Genomic DNA, 21,667 nt, shown 5'->3' with positions numbered 1-21,667 from the left:
ACAATAATTTTTTATTTTTGAAACGTTATAAAGTTAATTTTCTAAGCATAATTTTATAGAGTCGAAGTCTAACTAGTAGTTGTCAATCAAAATATAAAACAAATATTACATGTGATAAAAGTTAAGAAAATTAATACAAAAATACAAAAGATAACGCAAATAAATGATTCATCATAATAACTACTATTATTATTTAATCATACAATTCAAAGTTGAATAAGAAATTTAACAAAAAAAAAAAAAACCGGCTATGAAAGTATAACATAAAAAAAGAAAATAACTCATAATTAAATTATCAACTGATTAGATAAAAATTTATTTGAAAAAATAATAATATATGAAGTTATCAAATTATTTTATTATTAAATAATAATTTAGTATGTATTTTGTTAATTAATACTATAGTAACTAATTTATAATCTAAATTCATGATTTTAAATAAATAATATAGTATAAAATTAACATGAAAAAAATGATATGTAAACATATAAAAAGTTTCGAGCATGATTGTAGTTTATCTCTAATCAAATCAATAAATATGCATCTACATAAAGATATTTAATTTGATTTAATATTCCTTAATTAGATTTGTATCCATTTAACATGATATTGGGTAAAGTAGTCATAATAAAAAATATATCTATGTCAAAATGCCATAAGGGTATTATGGCATGGAGACATTATGCCTCTAAATCACTACCCAATTAATAAATCAATCACTTGGAAGTAGGTACCGTTTTGTTTTATTTCAATAACGTTTTTTCAATACGAATAATTAGTGTTGAGAGATACTCTCATGGGAAAAAAAATCTGATTTCTTTATACTGCATTCGCATTTATATAATGATATGATATTTTTCAGTTACGAGTTATTTTTCATTTTTTTATCACGAAAAATTTGCGTTGAACATATGTATTCTTAGTGAAGAAATGCAACACTTCTGTTGTAGGGCCGAAAATAATTTTCGTTCTCATAATAAAATTAAGGGTTTTATTTAAACATTAATATTTTTGTTTGAGTTAACATAACACTATACAGTGATATTTATTCTAATTTTACTTCAATCTCATATCAAATTTCCATGATAAGCCAGCCCGACCATCACAATAATATCACTCAACATAGTGAGATCATGGCTTACGTAATTGATTCACCAATAATCCACGATATTTAATTCTCCTATTTGGTAAAGAAATAAGGCTACTTATATACAGTGCACACCAATTATAAATTGCACCAAACTAACTATTTGAACTATGTGCACACCACAAAATAAAATTACCATTTTCTGATTGGAAATAATTAGGTGGTTTTCTGCTGTCTTCCAACAATTATGGGCATTGCTACTTTGTTACTACTGACTTAGCAGGATGCAATTCACTCACGCAATTATCTGTTTGATTATTTTAGTTTCATTGAATCATATAGTCAAAAAATAGAAGAAAGCAAAAAGAAAGTGGCAATGTACGTGTTTGGATATAAATAACAGTAAATTTGGACGAATCTAATGCTTTGAAAGAAGACGATTTATGATCATGACCCCTTGAATTTGGAGTTGAATGATGACAGTTACCAAATATCATGAAAATTCAGAGATTCGCCACACATTTTTGAAAACAGAAAATATAATCCAATAACAAGCGAAAGCATATATAAATATATAGATTTTCATAAATTATTTTTGGAAATTAAAAAGAGAAAAAAGATTAACCAACTTTAAGGATAATTGGTCAAATTTCATGAATTTTAAGCATGCATGCTACTCATCTGGGAGTTGATCGGCAAGACCTCGGAGAAAACGAGTGAGGGACCTTCGTGCATTGGCGTCTGCTTCCACCCTCCCTTCTAAGCCGGCGTCCTGTGCTGTTGCAGACTGCACTTTTCTAACCAATTGTCGAAGTTCCTAAACATAATAGGACACACCATAGACCATTATTAAGAGATTGACGTTTTGAATAAAGCAATAGGTGTTGGCCAATGCTAAAATGAAAAACCATACTCACTATCAGCACAGATTATGAGAGTTAACAAACAAATCCAGCAATGGTGTCCTCCTCAGGCAAATTTAATAGAGAATAACGAGGTGGAGTTCATCGATGATACTCAAAAAAGCTATTAAGTCTCAAGTCAAGGTGCTAGATTTAGGTTGTGTTTGTAGCACTTCAAATATATCAGGACATCCTTGATGCACTTGGGTAAGTTTTCGATGTTTTTTGGGTGTTCTTGGAAAACATTACTGGAGAAGAAATTATACGAGGGACTGTGAATGTGTATGTTTGTGTTATAGGAGAAGAAATTGAGGAAGAGGGGAAACATTGTTTGATTTTATTTTCCTTTTTTTCGTATAAGTGGGTTCATTATTGATTTTCAAGTTTGCTGAAGGCGTGAGAAAAAGACACCTCGAACATACATAATTTCAATTAGGACAAGCACAGTCTTTAACCAAACTGACCTGACGATCAAAGTCAACCTCTCGAAGTGAGTAAATCTCATTGGTAATGTCAAGATCCTTATTAACTAGGCCATCGAACCATCTGTTTACTGCAGCCATATTTGTGTAATCCTGTGAAGCAAGAAAACAGTAGAATATAGTCATCCCTGATAAAAATGCGACAGAAGTATTATACTTCGTATTCAAGAAATGATAGTTGGTAAAGCATACTTGAAAATCGAGCTCATCCTGAATTTGAACTCTTTACAAGTCGAGATGAAACAGGAATATCAGGTAACACACATTTGGGTTATAAAAATATATGTAAACTAACTAAATTTTGCATAAACATATACTCTACAGAAATTGTAGCTTCTGACTAATATTCTCTAAGTTAAGGTTTCAATATATATTGATCAGAACTGACGACATGTAATATGTACTATTGCATGTGTCTTTGTCCTCTATATAATGGATGAACAATAATGAGAATCAACATCTAGCAACAGAACTCATGAGCTTAGTATCATTTTTAAATAAGATTATTACCGTGGTCAGTGAGAAGATAGAACATATGAAAACTATGACTTGTTTAGAATTGCAGCTCAATATTTTTTTTCTAGTAAACATTATAAAAATGCATGAAGGCTTCCACTGGGTATTATGAAAAAATTTAAAAGTTTTCTATGTGCTTATCTCATACTACTATGTTAAATACATTCAGATGTTGGGGGATCCTTTAACTTTCCATCTTTTCAAACAATTTCTATGAAGCTAACAGGGACCGAGTCACACCGATTCATACCTCTTCTTCCTCCTCCTCCTCTGAAATGTCTTCTTCTGACACTTCATCATCGTCAATTGCCAATTCTGCACCTGATAATTCTTGAAACTTACTCAGATCTCCATCTTTTATTGCCTGAATTAAGCCATCCATCAATTCAGGCTCAACTCCACGTAGTAGTTTTCCTGCCATTTCCATCAATCATAATATTAGCATAAGTTTACAAAAAAAATGTTTGAGATTAAGCAGGTTAAAATACGTTCTAATGACAACGGAAATCATCTTAGTTTCACCACCTTACGAGAAATTAACAATATTGAGCACAGACACAATGTGGTACATAAATAGTTTTATAAATCCATTAGACCACAAACTGAACTATTTTCCCAATTATTGTACTAAGCATTGATTAAACATTCTTCCAGGAATGCTTCAGTTTTAATAAAAAGAAGCTTATTGTATCTCTGAGAAATGAATTAAAAGAAGCTTCTTTGTATCACTGAGAAATGAATTGAAAGAAGCTTAGTGAATCACTAACAAATTTGCTTATTTATCTCGATAATCTTTAACTTCTTTCTCACCTATATAATTATATTGTCGGCGCTTTCCTTCCCGAACATCAGAACCAAGTCTCTGATACAAAAAATCAAACATCTTATCTTCATCAACCCACCAAACCAAATTAAAAGAAAATTGAGCAAAAAAAGAGTAACTCAATCAGATAAATGAAGTAACCGCCAATAATAACAGAAATAAAAACCGCTAATTTATCACCTTCACTACCATAATTGCCTCAAACACCTCTTGCTCAAGTTCAGCCACTCTGCCAAAACAGACGCGAAAAAGAACAGGATAAAATGAAAGAAAACGGAACGAAACGCTTATCTTCTCCTATGAAAACAAAATACTTCAACGAAATTCGAAAAAGAAAATGCGGATTCACCTGACAATGCGCTTGATTTGAGACGGAGAGAAGTTGGCTAGGTCCATACCCCAGCGAACGGCGCGCCTAGCCTCCCGCTTTCTCTCATTTCGGCTCTTCCTTACATCGCCGCCATCAGATAATTCGTCGCCGCTCTCATTAGCGTCGGAGAAAGGAGGAGAATCGCGCAATTTCAGAGCTCGTGCGCGGGAATGAACCTGGCGGCATGTGGAGAAGAAGAGTGTGGAGAAAGGAAGACTAGTGGTGGCGCGATCCGGAGCTGAGTGGAAGCTGAGAAGTTGCGACACGGCGGAGCGGCGGTAGCGCCACCGTGGCAAGTGAAAGAGCGGCCGCAGCAGGTGCGCCATTTTCCGGTGCGGTGGTTTCACTGAAATGAAATGGGGCTTTTGTTGTGAAATTATGAAAATTAAGGCCCAGTTATCTATGGGCCTTTTGTAGGCTTATATTCATAAAAAATATATGGGCCATTTTTGGGTTTATATTAATCAGTGATAAACCTCAGAAATTTTGGAGTCGCAATCCCTAAAACCCTTCTTCCAATTTCATCGCTGCACACTCACCTCCAATGGGGAAATTCGTGTTCGAGCCCCCCAGCGATGAGGAAATCGACCCAAGCACCGACGGCGAGTCCGAAGAAGAAGCTGAAGAGGAAGTTGAAGTTTCCGACGACGAAGATGTCGTACGGAAAAGCAAGAAAACTCAGTCGCCTTGGGATTTCTCCTCCTACACTGAATCGATTGCCGAAGAGCACGCGCGAAGGAGCACAACTTCGATAGACTACAAAATTAGTAAAGCTCTCGAGCGGCGCCCCATCGCCGCCGCAGAAGAAGCTGATTCCGAGGAGCGGTCGGATTCCGAGGAGCGGTCGGATTCCGAAATCGAGATCCAGGTAGTGCTTTCGTTTTGTTGATGTTGAGCTGGAAATGCAACCGTGACGCTGTGTTGGAGGATGTGGCGGAATTGGGAACTGACTGAGTTTTGTGGTTGGTTTTCTGGTGCAGGACGGTTATAGGTCTGAAGAGGAGGAGGGCGAAGATGCCTCTACGACAAGTGGAAATGCTGAAAAAGCATTCTTTTCGTCCGCAGAGGGTGTAACCTTCAAGGCTAACTCATTTATGGAACTTCATCTCTCGAGGCCATTGCTTCTGTCGTGTGAAGAATTGGGTTATGTAAAGCCTACTCCCATTCAGGTATACAAAAGGCAATGCCTTCAATTTTGGTTACTTGATTTTATGTCATAATCAGCCAATTCATTAATGGATTATTTCTTCTCTGTGTGGTAGGCCGCGTGTATACCTTTGGCCTTAAGTGGACGTGATATATGCGGGAGTGCAATTACTGGATCCGGGAAGGTATTTCTATTTTGTATTGCACGATAGCTACAGTTTAAATTTGATTTGTTTCTCCCTTAAATTCACTCCCTTACTGAAAAGACGGAATTCTGAACTCCTTATATCTTATTATTATCTTCTCGTTCTTTAGTTTTGTATCAATTTCACAGAACATATTCTGATAGTTGTCTTTATGATTGATGAATATATATATTTTTAATCATATTCAGACAGCTGCTTTTGCTTTACCAACCCTGGAGAGGCTTTTGTTCCGGCCAAAGAATAGACCAGCTGTTAGAGTTCTAATTCTTACCCCTACAAGGGAGTTGGCTGTTCAGTAAGTTCTGCTTCATGTGGATTTATCATTTGTTATCTTGGTCAAGGTTCTGCTTCATGCGGAGTTAATTTTAGTGCTTTGCGTGAATTTGTAAACCCCCATTCACTTATACGCTCATCAATGAGCTATCATCTCTCTGCTATTTTTTAATACGATGTAGAAGATGTTATTTTGTGCAGTTTAAACATCATCTGATCAAACTTTAATGTATATCCTGTTGTTTAAAATTTTTGAATCATTGTAGTATAATTTTTTTGTACTTTAAAGAACTAAATTTTATCAATTGATCAACAATTGCATATGTTTTAATTTCCAGCACAAATTGTATCTTACTGTACATGTCATGCTGGAAATCTGATAATGGTGGACATGATTAGCTATTATCTGCACTATGTTATGTTTTATCCAATATCCACAAGCAATCCCTTGAGTGCAACATTGACAACTATTTCTTCTTGTAAGGTCTCAGCAGACCAGTAGGAGTAACTTGCCTTATAGTAATTCTTATGACATGTCTAGAACTTGAGTCTCAGCAAAATGAATTAGGCAAAGGGCTTGTGTGATTATCATGTTGGTTTTTAAGGGTTATACTGTTTTTTTTTTCTCTCTTTGGTTGGAATTTAAATACTCAAATTATCATTTGCTTAATTCAATTGATTGTGTCGCTTGCTGAACTCATGTATTCATAATCCTTGGTGCTGCCATGATTTTTGGGACTATCACTAGCATTTACTACTATTATTTAGATATTTAATTTACATTTGATTCTCTCTTTGCTTCTTTTTCTTCTAGGTTTCATTCATTGTAGTTCTTGACTAAGTATATGACTTATTTACCAGGATTGATAGTATGATTAAGACACTTGCTAAGCATGTACCGAGCATCAGAAGTTGTGTGATTGTTGGTGGTGTTTCGACGAAGGTATGCTTACTGCACCCTCTCGTCAAGATGAAGAACTAAACCTTTTTGCCCCCCAGGAGACCTGAGATTTAACAGCGATGTGCAATTCTTATTGCATTTTTATGTGTACGACTCTTGTAGATTGCGGTGTCTGCAATATGTAGTGGATTATAACCCTTATATAATGTGGTTTGGCATTTACACATCTTCAGAATGAAAAACTAGCCTATGTATCATGCAATTAACCTCTACATAATGTTTCATAATCTGTTGGTGGGGGTTCTGACAGGTAGTTGAACACTTACAGATAGTTGAACGCCTATTCATGAGACAAAATATTTATCTTGATACTGAGAATTGAGGAAATTACTGAAAGAACCATACTCTATTTTTAATCTTTTACTCGTAAAGATCCATCCTAAACTTTTTCCTTATCCTTGCCCATGAAATAAGAATTAGATAAAAGTTATAGTTAGTCTTTGATGTAAGAACAGAAGAAATTCATTACAAATCTAGTGAATTCTCTGTAGCAAGTGGTGTCTCAGGAAAAGAACCTATCTTTGTTCCCCTGAAATTGAGGGTGATATGGTTATCACTTGATGTATATGAAATGTTTATTGTATGTGGTTGCCAGATTCTAAATTTAATTGTAATTTAAATGTAATTTCCTTTAAACTGAATGTTCTTTTGCTGCAGTTAATGTTATGCTTTATTTGTTTTTTCGCAACTTATGTTTGTTTTAACTAATAGTGAATGATATTAGGTGCAAGAAGCAGCTTTAAGAACTTTGCCAGATATAGTTGTTGCAACTCCAGGACGGATGATAGATCACTTGCGTAACTCTATGTCCGTGCATCTGGATGAGCTCGCAGTTTTGATACTTGATGAAGCTGATCGGCTTCTTGAGCTTGGATTTAGTGCTGAAATTAATGAATTGGTACAATTCCCATACTTTTTCCTTTTTGTAATAGTAATACTATACTATTTGCAGTTCTTTTCTGAACTTATGTTATAGACTACTTGATTACTTGTTGCTGCCATTCAGGTTAAATTATGTTCGAAAAGGAGACAAACCATGTTATTCTCAGCGACCATGACTGAGAAAGTTGATGAGCTTGCCAGTCTTTCCTTGAATAAACCTGTACGCTTGTCAGCTGATCCAACAGCAAAGCGACCGGCTGCATTAACTGAAGAGTGGGTCATTAGTAGTTCTACTTCAATATTTATGGTTCTTCCATTAATACCTTTGGAGGCTGATTCTGTAATCTTACCCCTGTATAAGTAATCTAACGAAACTGTATCTCCTATGCAGGGTGATTCGCATACGCCGAATGCGTGAAGGAAATCAGGAAGCAGTTCTTCTTTCTATATGCTCCAAGAGCTTTACATCTAGAGTGATTGTCTTCAGGTTTTCTTCTCAAATCCCAATTTCGTGTGGGCAATAATCATGTTTTCAGTTCACCCTTGTTGAGTTTTTATCTGCTATAGTGTCTGTGATGAAATGCCACTCAACAATGAGGGATCAATTGGCTCATATTTAAGCAAGCTAGTTGGAACATAGAGTATAATTGCAATCAATGCATTATAAGATGAAACTTTTGAAATTTTATATCCTGATTTCAGTGGTACCAAGAAGGCAGCTCATAGATTAAAAATTCTATTTGGGCTGGCTGGCTTTAAAGCAGCTGAGCTTCACGGAGACCTCACCCAAGCCCAGCGTATGGACGTAAGTATCTCTTAGAAACATTGTACTCTGTTGTGCTTGTACTCATATGTTGACGCGTATACCAATAATTATTTGTAGGCATTGGAACTTTTCAGGAAACAACAAGTTGATTTTCTAATTGCAACAGATGTTGCTGCTCGTGTAAGTATAGATTGTAACCAAATAGCTGTGTTAAAACTACTCCAGAAATTAAAAGGCTTTGATCATTGAGACTCATTATTCAATACTTGTTTGCAGGGTCTTGATATTATTGGTGTTCGTACAGTCATTAATTTTGCATGTCCACGAGACATTACAAGGTAATCATTGCTTTCTTGAGGTTGGTCTGGATATTTATGTTTTTAGTTATGTAGCTCTCGGGTTGTTATTCAGTTATATAGCTCTTGGCGCATTACTGAGTTCTGTAGCTTTCAATTTACAATTGATTTTCCAAGTATAGGTTTCTTATTTTGCTCATCTGCAGTTACGTCCATCGAGTGGGTCGCACTGCCAGGGCTGGTAAAGATGGATATGCTGTTACCTTTGTTACTGATGAGGATCGGTCTCTCCTAAATGCTATAGTAAGGACATACAAACTGGGATTTCGTCTCTTCTTACTTATTCTTGTTTGTTCAGTTTGAGAACCTTTGAAATTTTGTGCGTGTTTCAATTTTTACAAATGTATCTGGTAGGATTTTCTTAAATGGGCTTTGTTTGCAAATATTTTTTAGGACTGGTAAAAGTCCTTCATGCTGTATTGATTTACTAACACTGCAGGTATACAGACTGGATCTAACCTATTTGTATGGATTATATAATGATAAATAAAACTTGAACCTCATTTTCTTTCTTGAGGGAAGTTTAATTGATGTAATTATGGCTGAGGGCTCCAAGACATTATTTATCAAATGATCTTAACCCTCGCGGTTACATAGTAGGCATAACAATTTGTTTATTATTAACTAAAAGTATTCTACTACTTTAGGATATATTATAGTTGATATATTCTGGGAGCCTAAATTGAAAGTAATGTGAAAGAAGATTACGCATTTATGGTGCATCTGAAATGTGTAATCTTCTTTTACATTTTATCAATTTAGGATCGCGGGTATCTTAGTTTGTTAGCATAAAGTTTACTTTTAAATGTTATTGTAGAATCGTTGCCCCATTTCACTTTATCCGAATATATAATTTCATTGCCACCTAAAGCTGTTTTCCCCTATTCCTCTATTTGATGGGTATGCATTAGTAAGTACTAAGTAGTTTACATGCTCTTTACATCATATGTGTTTTCTATCTGAATAAGTTGTTTCTCATCATTCTACTTTACATTCTGAAACTGTTTCTCCGTCTGTTGTGCTATCATATTCTGTGTTTTTGGGTGCTTAGAATGTATTAGTGCATATACTTCGCCATCCCCTCTTTTGAAGTTTTGAGGATGAAGTGGGTACCAAGTGTTTACACCCTATAAAGATGCCTCATTTACCTTCCTTGTCCATGTGATTGTTTTTTATGTTTCAACTATATTGAGATTCTATCTCCTTGAAAACATTAAAGTAACGCCTCAAATCATTATGATAGGTTAAAAGAGTTGGTTCAAGAGTGAGGAACAGAACCGTTGCTGAACAGTCAATACAGAAGTGGTCTGAAATAATTGAACAAATGGAAGATCAAGTAGCATCAATACTTCGAGAAGAAAAGTAATTGAACAATCTTGTTGGCTCACCCTACTAATGAACATGGTATTCACCAAGATCTGTCCTTGTTTTTGCAGGGAGGAGATGGCACTAAGGAAAGCTGAAATGGAGGTTACAAAGGTTATTGTTTTATGGCTTTTGTTTGGTTTCCAATGGTTCTTAGTTTCTTTGGTTCTAGAATTGCTTAATCCATCTCTGCTACCAAGTTCAAAGATACAAAGCATAGCCTGGAAAAGCATTTTGTTATTTGTCAGTGAAAATACTCAACACAAATTTCACCCAGTTATGTGAGAGAAATATTTTAGAGAATATTAAAATTAAAAAAGAATTCAAATTGTTCAATTTATCAGCTTGAGAAAAAACTGGACATAGCAATGAAATTGGGCAGTGCAATATTTTCCATTCCAGCATTATAGTGAGATTTTATGATTGCTTCGACTTGCAGATGAGACAGTCAAACATGATATTATAATGTTAGCCCGCTTACATTCTTGAACAGTATTGAACATAACAACAAACAGTAGATGTTTTAAATACCTCTCTAAGTCAGTTGTAACATCTATTTCAAAATTGAAAGGCATATTCCTCTTGACTTGTAGGCCGAAAATATGATCGCTCACAGAGATGAAATTTATGCACGCCCTAAAAGAACATGGTTTGTTACTGAAAAGGAAAAGAAACTTGCTGCTAAAGCATCTAAGGTATGTTTCTGTTATTTGTGATTTATGCCCTAAGTCTCGTGAACATTGTGATCTTTAAAGTTTGTCTGACTAAATCTAGCTGGTTTATAGGCTGTTACTATTATCGAGTATCCACTTGCCTTCTTTCACTCCAACAATTTAATGACTCAAAATGGGTCTTATAAGATTGGTTCCTTTAACTGAGAAAACTATGAAGCTTTTTCTTAGTTGTTGTGTCACTTTGAAAAACTTAATGGCCGGCCGCGTGCTTTGTCCGGTCCCTCTTTTCCTTTTATTTCTATATCTACTTTCCTTTCTGTTATTTGTCTTGGATCTTTTCCATGTTTTTAATGCAGTGTTGATAATGTCTTTTCACAATTTGTGTTGGCTATACAACTAGCTAACTACTTAACTGGCATCATTAAATGATTTAATAGGAAGCTTCGGATAAGGGAAAAGGTTCTGGACGTAGCACAATTAGTGCAGAACAAGCAGAGGAGTTGAAGATGAAGGAAAAGAGAAAGCGAGAGCGCGAGGTTTGTGACATACCACCATGTTTATAGTCTGATCCTATTGTCTGAGGAAATATTCATCTCATGCAAATATTTCTGGCAGAAAAACTTGCCAAGGAAGAAGAGAAGGAAATTGGAAGCGGCTAGAGAGATGTTGGAGGACGAGGATGTTATCAAGGTGAGTTTTAAATTTATGGATTAGATTGAAATTTTGTGAAGTGGATTATCTAATCTACACTTCACAGCCTTTATTTTGTTACTCATATTTTTTCTATGACTTTGGTTATCCTTGGTATCAGTAAAATTCATACTTACAACAGTTGTCTCATATAATCAATATCTGAAATGAATCAGGGTGGAGAGAAAAAGGATAAAGAGAAAAATGGAATTTCACTTGTTGATGTTGCATATAGAAGAGCAAAAGCAGTCAAGGCTGCAAGCAAGGCTGTTCAGGCCGGCAAGATTGTGAAAAAACATGTTAAAAATCCTACGCAATCAAGAACAGACGAGATGCACGAACTTTTCCAGGATGACATGAGTGAGAAAAAGCAAACAAGAGCCCTCAAAGGTGGTTTGAAGAAGAAGTCCTCGTTCAAGAGCAAGTCACGGTAATATATAACATTTTGATATCTAGTCTACCTATGCGTTTCTGTTATTCAATAGGATTTGAGATTTGGGCTCTTGTTCATGTTCCCCGAATTCAGCATTTTGTGTAGACTTGAAACATGATTCGGATTCTTGCTACTTTGCAGGTACAAGCGGAGGTAGGTTATATAAGTGATCAGAGCCTTAAATTATCGGAATCTTGCTCCCATCTATGACAACGTCTAATTGGTTTTGCTGCTGAAGGTGTTCTTTTTATATCGAATGATAATTCTGACCTTTATTTAGGGAGGAGGATAATACAGCACTCAACTTCACTATCTTATTCTTAGTACTTCATCTGTATTTTTAGTTGTAGTAGTATAATCATATTTTGACGATTGTATTAGTGAATTTTGACTTTTGAGGTAGTATTACGCTTGGAATTATTTGTGAAAAACCGTGCCTTTATATATTTACAAATTTATCTTTGATTGACGGTAAAATGGGTGTGCCACTTATTTTCAACAGTACATAACGGTTATAACTATTATTGATATTTTTTGTGAATATTTTATTATCAGGACAAATTTAAGATTCTTAAAGCAACGTATGAAGAATGCTACTGCAACACACATATTTTATTATCAGGACAAATTTAAGATTTTGGAAAAAATCAATTTTTTTGATAAAAAACAAATTATTCATAATAACTTAAATTTATTTGTACTATTATAGGAAGAGAAAAAACAAGGTGAAGATGGATATGTGAATAAATAAAGGCGGGGTAAAAACAATTATTTACGGCTCCAGAATCTGCTACACATGACACGAATATAAGAACCTGCCATCAGATAATTCATCGCCGCTCTCCGTAGCGCGGGAGAGCGGAGGAGAATAGCACAATTTCAGAGCGCGTGCGCGGGAATGAACTTGGCGGCATGCCGAGGAGAAAGGAAGACTAGTGTTGGCGCGTGCCGGAGCTGAGAAGTGGCGCCACTGAAAGAGCGGCCGCAGCCGGTGCGCCATTTTCGGGTGCGCTCGTTTCACTCAATGAAAAAGGTAAGTTTTTTCTGTGCAATTATGGAAAACATAAGGCCCAGTCATCCACGGGCCTCTTGTGCGTTTATATTAATCACTCATAAGCCCTAACTAATTTTGGAATCGTAATTCCTAAAACCTTCTTCCAATTTCAGCGCTGCAGACTCAATTCCAATGGAGAAATTCGTGTTCGATCCCCCCAGCGATGAGGAAATCGACCACAGCACCGACGGCGACTCCGAAGAAGAAGTTGTAGTACGGAGAGGCAAGAAACCTACCCAGTCGCCTTGGGATTTCTCCTCCTACACCGAATCGATCGCCGACGAGCACGCGCGACGGAGCACAACTTCGATAGACTACAAAATTAGTAAAGCTCTCGAGCGGCGCCCCATCGCCGCCGCAGAAGAAGCTGATTCCGAGGAGCGGTCGGATTCCGAAATCGAGATCCAGGTAGTGCTTTCGCTTTATTGATGTTGAGCTGGAAATATTACAGTGACGCTTTTGTGCTGATGGATGTGGCGGAATTGGGAACTGATTGAGTGTTATGGTTGGTTCTCTGGTGCAGGACGGTTATAGGTCTGAAGAGGAAGAGGGCGAAGACGCCCCGACGACTAGTGGATATGCTGGAAAAGCGTTCTTTTCATCCGAGGATGGTGTAACCTTCGAAGCAAACTCGTTTCTGGATTTTCCTCTCTCGAGGCCATTGCTACTGGCGTGTAAAGAATTGGGTTATGTAAAGCCTACTCCCATTCAGGTATTCAAAAGGCAATGCCTTCAAATTTGTTTACTTGGTTTTATGTCATAATCGGCCAATTCGTTAATGGATTATTTCTTCTCTGTGTGGTAGGCTGCTTGTATACCTTATGCTTTACGTCAGCGTGATATATGCAGGAGTGCTATTACTGGATCTGGGAAGGTATTTCTAGTTTGTATTGCACGATAGCTACAGTTTGAATTTCATTTGTTTTCTCCCTTAAATTCACCCACTTACTGAAAAGATGGAATGCTGAACTCCTTATATCTCATTGTTCGCTTCTCTTGCTTTAGTTTTGTAGTATCAATTTTTACATAAGACCATATTTTGAAATGGAAGTGTGTAGGATGCAAAGAGGTCAGACGGTTGTCTGTAGAATTAATGACTATATTTTTTTAATCATATTCAGACAGCTGCTTTTGCTCTACCAACCCTGGAGAGGCTTTTGTTATGGCGAAAGAGTAGACCAGCTGTTAGAGCTCTAATTCTTACACCTACAAGGGAGTTGGCTATTCAGTAAGTTCTGCTTCATGCGGAGTTATCTTTTGTTATCTTGGTCAAGGTACTCATATCTTATTTAGTTGGCTCCTGATAATGATATTGATTGAAGTTGAACAAATGCATATCTTTGCATTCAATTTAGCTCAGTTTCATTTTGTCATTATTATGATAAATTAAGTTTGCTACCTATTAGCTCTCTGTGTTCTTCAATATATATGATCTTCGTGCTATTTCCTGTTTTATAAGACTGATGTAAACTGAGGAAGTAACTTCCATGTAACTTCCCCCACTTGCTTAAAAATTGTGATGATTATCAGATGTGGATGTTGTTATTAGTATTAAAAACCACTATATTAATTTTAGTGCTTTGCATGAATTTGTGAACCCCCGTTCACTTATACATTAACTAATGAGCTATCATCTCTCTGACATTTTTTAACACGATGTAGAAGATGTTATTTGTACAGTTAAACATCATATGATCGAACTTTAATATATATCCAGTTGTTTAAAATTTTCAAGTCATTATATAATTTTTTATTACTTTAAAGAACTCAGTTTTATTGGTAAATCAACATTTGCATGTTTTAATTTCCAGCACAAATTGTATCTTACTGTATGTGTCGTGTTGGATATTTGGATATTTGGTTATGGTGGGACATGATTAGCTATGCTGTGCACTATGTTATAGTATGTTTTATCCTATATCCACAGGCAATCCCTTGAGTGCAACATTGACAACTATTTCTTCTTGTACGGTCTCATCAGACCAGTAGTACGGTCTAGAACTTGAGTTTCAGCAAAATGAAGTAGGCAAAGAGCTTGTGTGATTATCATGTTGGTTTCTTAAGGGTTATACTATTTTTTTCCTCTTCGGAGTTTAAATACTAAAACTATCGTTTGCTTGAGTTCTATTGATTGTGTCGCTTGCTGAACTCATGTATTTGTAATCCTTGGTGCTGCCATGATTTTTGGGACTATCGCCAGCATTTATTCTTTAGATTTTTAATATACGTTTGATTCTCTCTTTACTTCTTTTTATCATAGCTTTCATTCATTGTAGTTTTTGAATTAGTATGACTATTTTTCAGGATTGATAGTATGATTAAGACACTTGCTAAGCATGTACCGACCATCAGAAGTTGTGTGATTGTTGGTGGAGTTTCGATGAAGGTATGCTTGCTGCACTCTTTGTTTTCTCGTCAAAATGAAGAACTAAACCTGTTTCTACTCCAGGAGACTTCAGATTTAACAGTGATGTGCAATTCTTATTGCATTTTTATGTGTATGACTCTTGTAGATTGCAGTGTCTGCAATATGTAGTGGAAGATAATCTCGTATACATTGGTTTGGCATTACCACCATCTTCAGAATGAAAAAGCGAGCCTATGTACAGTATTATGCAATTAACCTCTACATAAATAATCCATGTTTCATTAGCTGCAGTTAGGGTTCTCACAGATAGTTGAACACAAACTTAGTTAACGCCTGTGTGTGACAAAATATTTATCTTGCTACTGAGAATTATGGAAATTATTGGAAGAACCATACTTTACTTTTACCCATTGTGGAAGTATATGATGTTACGTTGTGTGCTTATATTGAGGGTTATATGGCTATCACTTGATATGTATGAGATTTTTGTCGTATGTTGTTGCTGGATTCTAAATTTATAGTCTTTTAAATGTAATCTCCTTTAAACTAAAAGTTCTTTTGCTGCAGTTAGCGTTATGCTTTATTTGTTTTTTCACTACTTATGTTTGTTTTAACAAAATAGTGAATGATATTAGGTGCAAGAAGCTGCTCTAAGAACTTTGCCAGATATAGTTGTTGCAACTCCAGGACGGATGATAGATCACTTACGCAACTCTATGTCCGTACATCTGGACGAGCTTGCAGTTTTGATACTTGATGAAGCTGATCGGCTTCTTGAGCTTGGATTTAGTGCTGAAATTAATGAATTGGTACATTTCCCTTACTTTTTCCTTTTTGTAATAGTAATACCATAGTTTTGTTCTTTTTAGGACTGTGTGGTTATGTGACGCATTCGGGGGATGGTTTCTTGATCATTTTCATCATATGTTGCATGAAATTATTACAGGAAATTACTTCCTTTCTGCGATTTAGTTGTAAACACAAGTCGTTGGATTGCTTTTACTTTCTGTCTTTGGTTCCTTCACTAGTTTTAATAATGATGTTATTGTGTATCCCCAATGAGGAAAGGATACTTATCCTTGTCTTAAATGGTCCGGCCTTCAGCCATGAGCCAACACAAATAAATAAAATTGTTTTGAATGTTTTAAAACATAATGGTTACTAGCACGCTCTTGAATTCTTATCATTAACATGTCTGCTAATGCTGTTCCTTATCTAGAGTGTTTTGGCTGAGTTTAAAAGCTCGTTTATTGCAGCTTTAAGTTGTTTTAGAGCTTATAAGTTCCTTCAAAGAACTAAACCTTCAACTGCTCCCAAAAGAAGATGCTAGTAACATATGAGGTTTTGTGAAAAAAATAAGGGCTCCAACTTTTAACGAAAACAATATCTTATTTACCAGTACCCCTTTCATGTTAGTCCCTGCAATGCAACTTGCAGTTATCAACATCTTATACTCAATCATCCTAATGTTTCAACTATAATTTTGAAATAAGATCTAAAGTCGTATAAGCTTCAAAAACACATGGCTTATGAACTACCTGGTGGTTATTCTAGTGATTAGATGAAAAGAAGGTAGATGAATGGAACTGTGACATCATTCTTCGAGTTAAAGCCAGCCAAATCAACCCCCCCCCTCCAAAAATTGTTTCATTATTAATGTACTCTGTTATTTTGTATTGCTGGGTTTTGTAAGTGGGACTGCACACAAAAATAGGGTTCTCGTGGAATACTTATTTACTTAAAAGTTATTTTCATACATGTTTCTTTAAGCTGCTCGTTTTTGTTAAACACTGGTGTTTTCTTTTATAGGGCTGGCCAATTCAATAATTTACTATTATAAGAATTTATAGTTCTGTTCTGAACTTATGATATAGACCACTTGGTTACTTGTTACTGCCATTCAGGTAAAATTATGTTCTAAAAGTAGACAAACCATGTTATTCTCAGCAACCATGACTGAGAAAGTTGATGAGCTTGCCAATCTTTCCTTGAAAAGACCTGTACGCTTGTCAGCTGATCCAAGAGCAAAGCGACCAGTTGCATTAACTGAAGAGTGGGTCATTAGTAGTTCTACTTCAATATCTATGTTTCTTCCATTAAGACCTTTGCAGGCGGATTAAGAAATCTTACCCCTTTATAGGCAATCTAACAAAATTGTATCTCCTACTCAGGGTAATTTGCATACGCCGAATGCACGAAGGAAATCAGGAAGCAGTTCTTCTTTCCATATGCTCCAAGAGCTTTACATCTAGAGTGATTGTCTTCAGGTTTTCATCTCAAATCCCAATTTCTTGTGGGCAATAATCATGTTTTTACTTTGCCCTTGTTGAGTTTTTATCTACTATAGTGTCTCCAATGAAATGCCACTCAACAATGAGGGATCAATTGGCTCATATTTAAGCGGGCTAGTTGAAATATAGAATGTATCTGCAATCAGTGCATTTTAAAATGAAACCTATAAAAATTTAATATCCTGATTTCAGTGGTACCAAGAAAGCAGCTCATAGATTAAAGATTCTATTTGGGTTGGCTGGGTTTAAAGCAGCTGAGCTTCACGGGGACCTCACCCAAGCCCAGCGTATGGACGTAAGTATCTCTGATAAACATTGAAAATTGCTGTGTTTGTGCTCATATGTTGATGCATTTACTGATATTTATTTTGTAGGCATTGGACCTTTTCAGGAAACAACAAGTAGACTTTCTAATTGCAACAGATGTTGCTGCTCGTGTAAGTATAGATTGTAACCATTTAGCTGTGTTAAAACTACTCCAGAAATTAAAAGGCTTTGATCATTGAGACTCATTATTCATTACTTGTTTGCAGGGTCTTGATATCGTTGGTGTTCGTACAGTCATAAATTTTGCATGTCCACGAGACATTACGAGGTAACTATTGCTTTCTTGTGGTTGGTTTGAGGATTTATTATATGCTCGGTTTGTTATTTAGTTATGGCTTTTGACTCATTACTGAGTTCTGTAGCTTTTTTTCAATTTACAATTGATTTTCCAAGTATAGGTTTCTTATTTTGCTCATCTGCAGTTACATCCATCGAGTGGGTCGCACTGCCAGGGCTGGTAAAGAAGGACATGCTGTTACCTTTGTTACTGATGAGGATCGATCTCTCCTAAATGCTATAGTAAGGACATACAAACTGGGATTTTGTCTCATTTTACTTGTTCTTGGCTGTTCAGTTTGAGAACCTTTGAAATTTTTGTTTCCAGTCTGAATTGTGATTTGTGTTACAGTTTTTAAACATGTATCTGTATCTGGTAATTATGGCTCCAAGACACTATATATCAAATTATCTTAACCTTGCGATCACATAGTAGACATAACAATTTGTTTTTTAGAGTTGTACTGTATTTATTCCGTGAGCCTAAATTGGAAGAAATGTGAAAGAAGATTACCCATTTGTGGTCCATCTGAAATGGATAATCTTCTTTTATCAAATGGTTTATCTTCTGTTGTCAATTTAGGATTGCGGAGTCTCTAAGTTTGCTAGCATAAAGTTTGCCTTTAATTGTTATTGTAGAATCGTTGCCCCATTTCACTTTATCCGAATATATAATTTCATTGCCACCTAAAGCAATTTCCACTATTCCTCTATGCCCTTTTTGTTTTGATGTGTTTACATTAGTAAGTAGTTTACATGCTTTTACATCATATGTGTTCTCTATCTGAATAAGTTGTTTCTGATCATTCTACTTTACATTCTGCAACTGTTTCTCCATCTGTTGTGTTATCATATTTTGTATTTGTGCCTTACATTTCCAGTCCCCTACTATATGCGTTATGTTGTTATTGCACATTTTAAACCAATGCTACTTTTTTCCAAATTGTTGTTGGATCATTTTAACTATGCTGAGATTCTATCTCCTTGAAAACATAAAAGTAACATCTCGAATCATTATGGTAGGTTAAAAGAGTTGGTTCTAGGATGAGGAAAAGAACCGTTGCTGAAAAGTCAATACTGAAGTGGTCTGAAATAATTGAGCAAATGGAAGATCAAGTATCATCAGTTCTTCGAGAAGAACGGTAATAAATCGATCTTGCTGCCTTACCCTACAAATGGAACATGGTATTCACCAAGATCTGTCCTTGATTTTTGCAGGGAGGAGATGGCACTAAGGAAAGCTGAAATGGAGGTTACAAAGGTTATTGTTTTATGGCTTTTGTTTGGTTTACAAAAGTTGTTAGCTACTTAATCCATCTATGCTATTAAGTTCAAATGTACAAAGCTTAGCCTGGAAAAGCATTATGTGTCAGTGAAGTTACTCTTAACACAAAAATTCCAGTCTATTCTGTGAGAGAAATATTCTAGAGAATATTTAATATTAAAAAGAATTCAAATTGTTCACTTTTCAGCATGAGGAAAAAGGTAAAAGCAATGAAATTGGGTAGTGCATTTATTTTCCATTCCAGCATTATAGTGAGATTTTGTGATTGCTTAGACATGCAGATGAGCCAGTCAAACATGATAATACAATGTTAGCTAGCTTATATTGTTGAACAGTTTTGAACATAAAAACAAACAGTATATGTTTTAAATACATATCTATTCCAAAATTGAAAGGCATTTTCCTTTTGACTTGTAGGCAGAAAATATGATCGCTCACAGAGATGAAATTTATTCACGCCCTAAAAGAACGTGGTTTGTTACTGAAAGGGAAAAGAAACTTGCTGCTAAAGCATTGAAGGTATATTTCCGCTATTTGTAATTTATTCCCTAAGTCTCGTGAACATTGTGATCTTCAAAGTTTATGTCTGATTAAATCTAGCTGGTTTATGGGCTGTTACTATCTAGTATCTACTTGCCTTCTTTCACTTTTAACATTTTAATGACTCAAAATGTGTCTTATAATATTGGTTCCTTTAACTGAGAAAACTGTGAAGCTCTGTATTAGTTGTTCTGTCACTGTGAAAAAACTTAATTGCCAGTCGCTTGCTTTGTCGGGTCACTCTCTTTTCCTTGTTTTTAATGCAGTCATTACAACCTAATAGATGACTTGATAGGTCAGTAATAATCTTATGATTGAAATGCACTACCATCCATGGGTGTGTGTACAGTGTTGATAATGTCTTTTTACAATTTTTGTTGCCTATACTACTAGCTAACTACTTAAGTGGCATCGTTAAATGATTTAATAGGAAGCTTCGGATAAGGGAAAAGGTTCTGGACGTAACACAATTAGTGCAGAACAAGCAGAGGAGTTGAAGATGAAGGAAAAGAGAAAGCGAGAGCATGAGGTTTGTGACATACCACCATGTTTATAGTCTGATCCTATTGTCTGAGGAAATATTCATCTCATGCAAATATTTCTGCCAGAAAAACTTGCCAAGGAAGAAGAGAAGGAAATTGGAATCGGCTAGAGAGATGTTAGAGGACGAGGCTGATGTCAAGGTGAGTTTTAAATTTTCCTTTGTTTAATTTTTGGATAAGATTGAAATTTTGTGAAGTGGAAGTATCTAATTTACACTTCACAGTCTTTATTTTGTTGCCCCATATTAACAACAATCGTCTCATATAATCAAATCTGAAATGAACCAACCAGGGTGGAGAGAAAAAGGATAAAGAGAAAAATGGAATTTCACTTGTTGATGTTGCATATCGAAGAGCAAAAGCAGTCAAGGCTGCAAGCAAGGCTGTTCAGGCCGGCAAGATTGTGAAAAAACATGTTAAAAATCCTACGCAATCAAGAACAGACGAGATGCAAGAACTTTTCCAGGATGACATGAGTGAGAAAAAGCAGAAAAGAGCCCTCCAAGGTGGTTTGAAGAAGAAGTCATCGTTCAAGAGCAAGTCACGTTAACATTTTGACCTCTTGTCTACTTATTCAGTTGCATTTGAGATTTGTTCTCTTATTCATGTTCCACGAATTCAGCATTTTGCGTAGACCTGAAACCTGATTCGGATTCTTACTACTTTGCAGGTACAAGCGGAGGTAGGTTAAGATATCGGAATCTTGCTCGATCGTTTGAATACTGGAGGGACAACGTCTAATTGGTGTTACTGCTGAAGGTATTCTTTTTATATCAAATGATAATTTTGACCCTTATTCAGTGACGATTACATTACTCAAGTTCATTGTCTTTTTTTCTTAGTACGTTACATCTATTCTTAGAATTTTATTTTGACGATTGTATTTCGTGAATTTTGGCTGTTAAAATATTAATCTTGCAATGATTTAGTGAAACCGCCCCCTCTAAATACTTACTATACTAATGTATCTTTGGGTGAACAGTAAAATGGGTGTGCGAACTGTTTTAGATAATCGATTTTAACTTTTATGTGACCATTATAACTATTACTGA

General features: G+C 35.6%; 3 protein-coding genes across 3 annotated transcripts; 2 read left to right on the top strand and 1 right to left on the bottom strand.

Annotated features, from left to right (window-relative positions):
* Window positions 1-1,509: 1,509 nt before the first annotated feature.
* Window positions 1,510-4,541, bottom strand: LOC121793441 (UPF0307 protein Tbd_2147-like). Its single transcript, XM_042191447.1, has 6 exons — window positions 4,160-4,541; window positions 3,991-4,039; window positions 3,798-3,849; window positions 3,238-3,401; window positions 2,454-2,564; window positions 1,510-1,904 (listed from the first exon to the last, which is right to left on the bottom strand). The coding sequence occupies exons 1-6, from the start codon at window positions 4,504-4,506 to the stop codon at window positions 1,761-1,763; spliced, it is 867 nt and encodes a 288-aa protein (XP_042047381.1). The 5' UTR covers window positions 4,507-4,541; the 3' UTR covers window positions 1,510-1,760.
* Window positions 4,542-4,664: 123 nt separating this feature from the next.
* Window positions 4,665-12,409, top strand: LOC121807118 (DEAD-box ATP-dependent RNA helicase 28-like). The gene is made up of 19 exons (XM_042207318.1): window positions 4,665-5,048; window positions 5,161-5,349; window positions 5,443-5,511; window positions 5,721-5,827; window positions 6,667-6,748; window positions 7,491-7,664; window positions 7,773-7,921; window positions 8,040-8,135; window positions 8,351-8,453; window positions 8,532-8,594; window positions 8,691-8,752; window positions 8,917-9,013; window positions 10,014-10,132; window positions 10,207-10,249; window positions 10,729-10,830; window positions 11,247-11,345; window positions 11,425-11,499; window positions 11,676-11,929; window positions 12,074-12,409. The coding sequence occupies exons 1-19, from the start codon at window positions 4,725-4,727 to the stop codon at window positions 12,087-12,089; spliced, it is 2,223 nt and encodes a 740-aa protein (XP_042063252.1). The 5' UTR covers window positions 4,665-4,724; the 3' UTR covers window positions 12,090-12,409.
* A 333-nt stretch (window positions 12,410-12,742) lies between these two features.
* On the top strand, window positions 12,743-21,549 carry LOC121807109 (DEAD-box ATP-dependent RNA helicase 28-like). The gene is made up of 20 exons (XM_042207309.1): window positions 12,743-12,965; window positions 13,100-13,394; window positions 13,510-13,698; window positions 13,792-13,860; window positions 14,108-14,214; window positions 15,291-15,372; window positions 15,990-16,163; window positions 17,259-17,407; window positions 17,526-17,621; window positions 17,838-17,940; window positions 18,020-18,082; window positions 18,179-18,240; window positions 18,395-18,491; window positions 19,272-19,390; window positions 19,467-19,509; window positions 19,951-20,052; window positions 20,504-20,602; window positions 20,682-20,756; window positions 20,908-21,160; window positions 21,286-21,549. Exons 2-20 carry the CDS (start codon window positions 13,119-13,121, stop codon window positions 21,354-21,356), a joined length of 2,229 nt encoding a protein of 742 aa, XP_042063243.1. The 5' UTR covers window positions 12,743-12,965; window positions 13,100-13,118; the 3' UTR covers window positions 21,357-21,549.
* Window positions 21,550-21,667: the final 118 nt, after the last annotated feature.

This window comes from Salvia splendens, chromosome 1, assembly GCF_004379255.2.
Source record: "Salvia splendens isolate huo1 chromosome 1, SspV2, whole genome shotgun sequence".
NCBI classification, from domain to species: Eukaryota; Viridiplantae; Streptophyta; class Magnoliopsida; order Lamiales; family Lamiaceae; genus Salvia; species Salvia splendens.
Note: the sequence above shows the minus strand (reverse complement) of the source record. Positions and strands in the feature narration are given on the sequence as shown.

Coding starts and splice junctions, on each gene's coding strand:
- LOC121807118 (XM_042207318.1), top strand. CDS start 4,725: ATGGGGAAATTCGTGTTCGAGCCCCCCAGCGATGAGGAAATCGACCCA. Junction 5,828..6,666: donor ACAAGGGAGTTGGCTGTTCA/GTAAGTTCTGCT, acceptor CTTATTTACCAG/GATTGATAGTATGATTAAGA. Junction 10,831..11,246: donor TTGCTGCTAAAGCATCTAAG/GTATGTTTCTGT, acceptor ATGATTTAATAG/GAAGCTTCGGATAAGGGAAA.
- LOC121793441 (XM_042191447.1), bottom strand. CDS start 4,506: ATGGCGCACCTGCTGCGGCCGCTCTTTCACTTGCCACGGTGGCGCTAC. Junction 3,850..3,990: donor AGGCAATTATGGTAGTGAAG/GTGATAAATTAG, acceptor TTTTTGTATCAG/AGACTTGGTTCTGATGTTCG. Junction 1,905..2,453: donor AGGTTGACTTTGATCGTCAG/GTCAGTTTGGTT, acceptor TATTATGTTTAG/GAACTTCGACAATTGGTTAG.
- LOC121807109 (XM_042207309.1), top strand. CDS start 13,119: ATGGAGAAATTCGTGTTCGATCCCCCCAGCGATGAGGAAATCGACCAC. Junction 17,622..17,837: donor TCTAGAGTGATTGTCTTCAG/GTTTTCATCTCA, acceptor TCCTGATTTCAG/TGGTACCAAGAAAGCAGCTC. Junction 18,083..18,178: donor CAACAGATGTTGCTGCTCGT/GTAAGTATAGAT, acceptor ACTTGTTTGCAG/GGTCTTGATATCGTTGGTGT.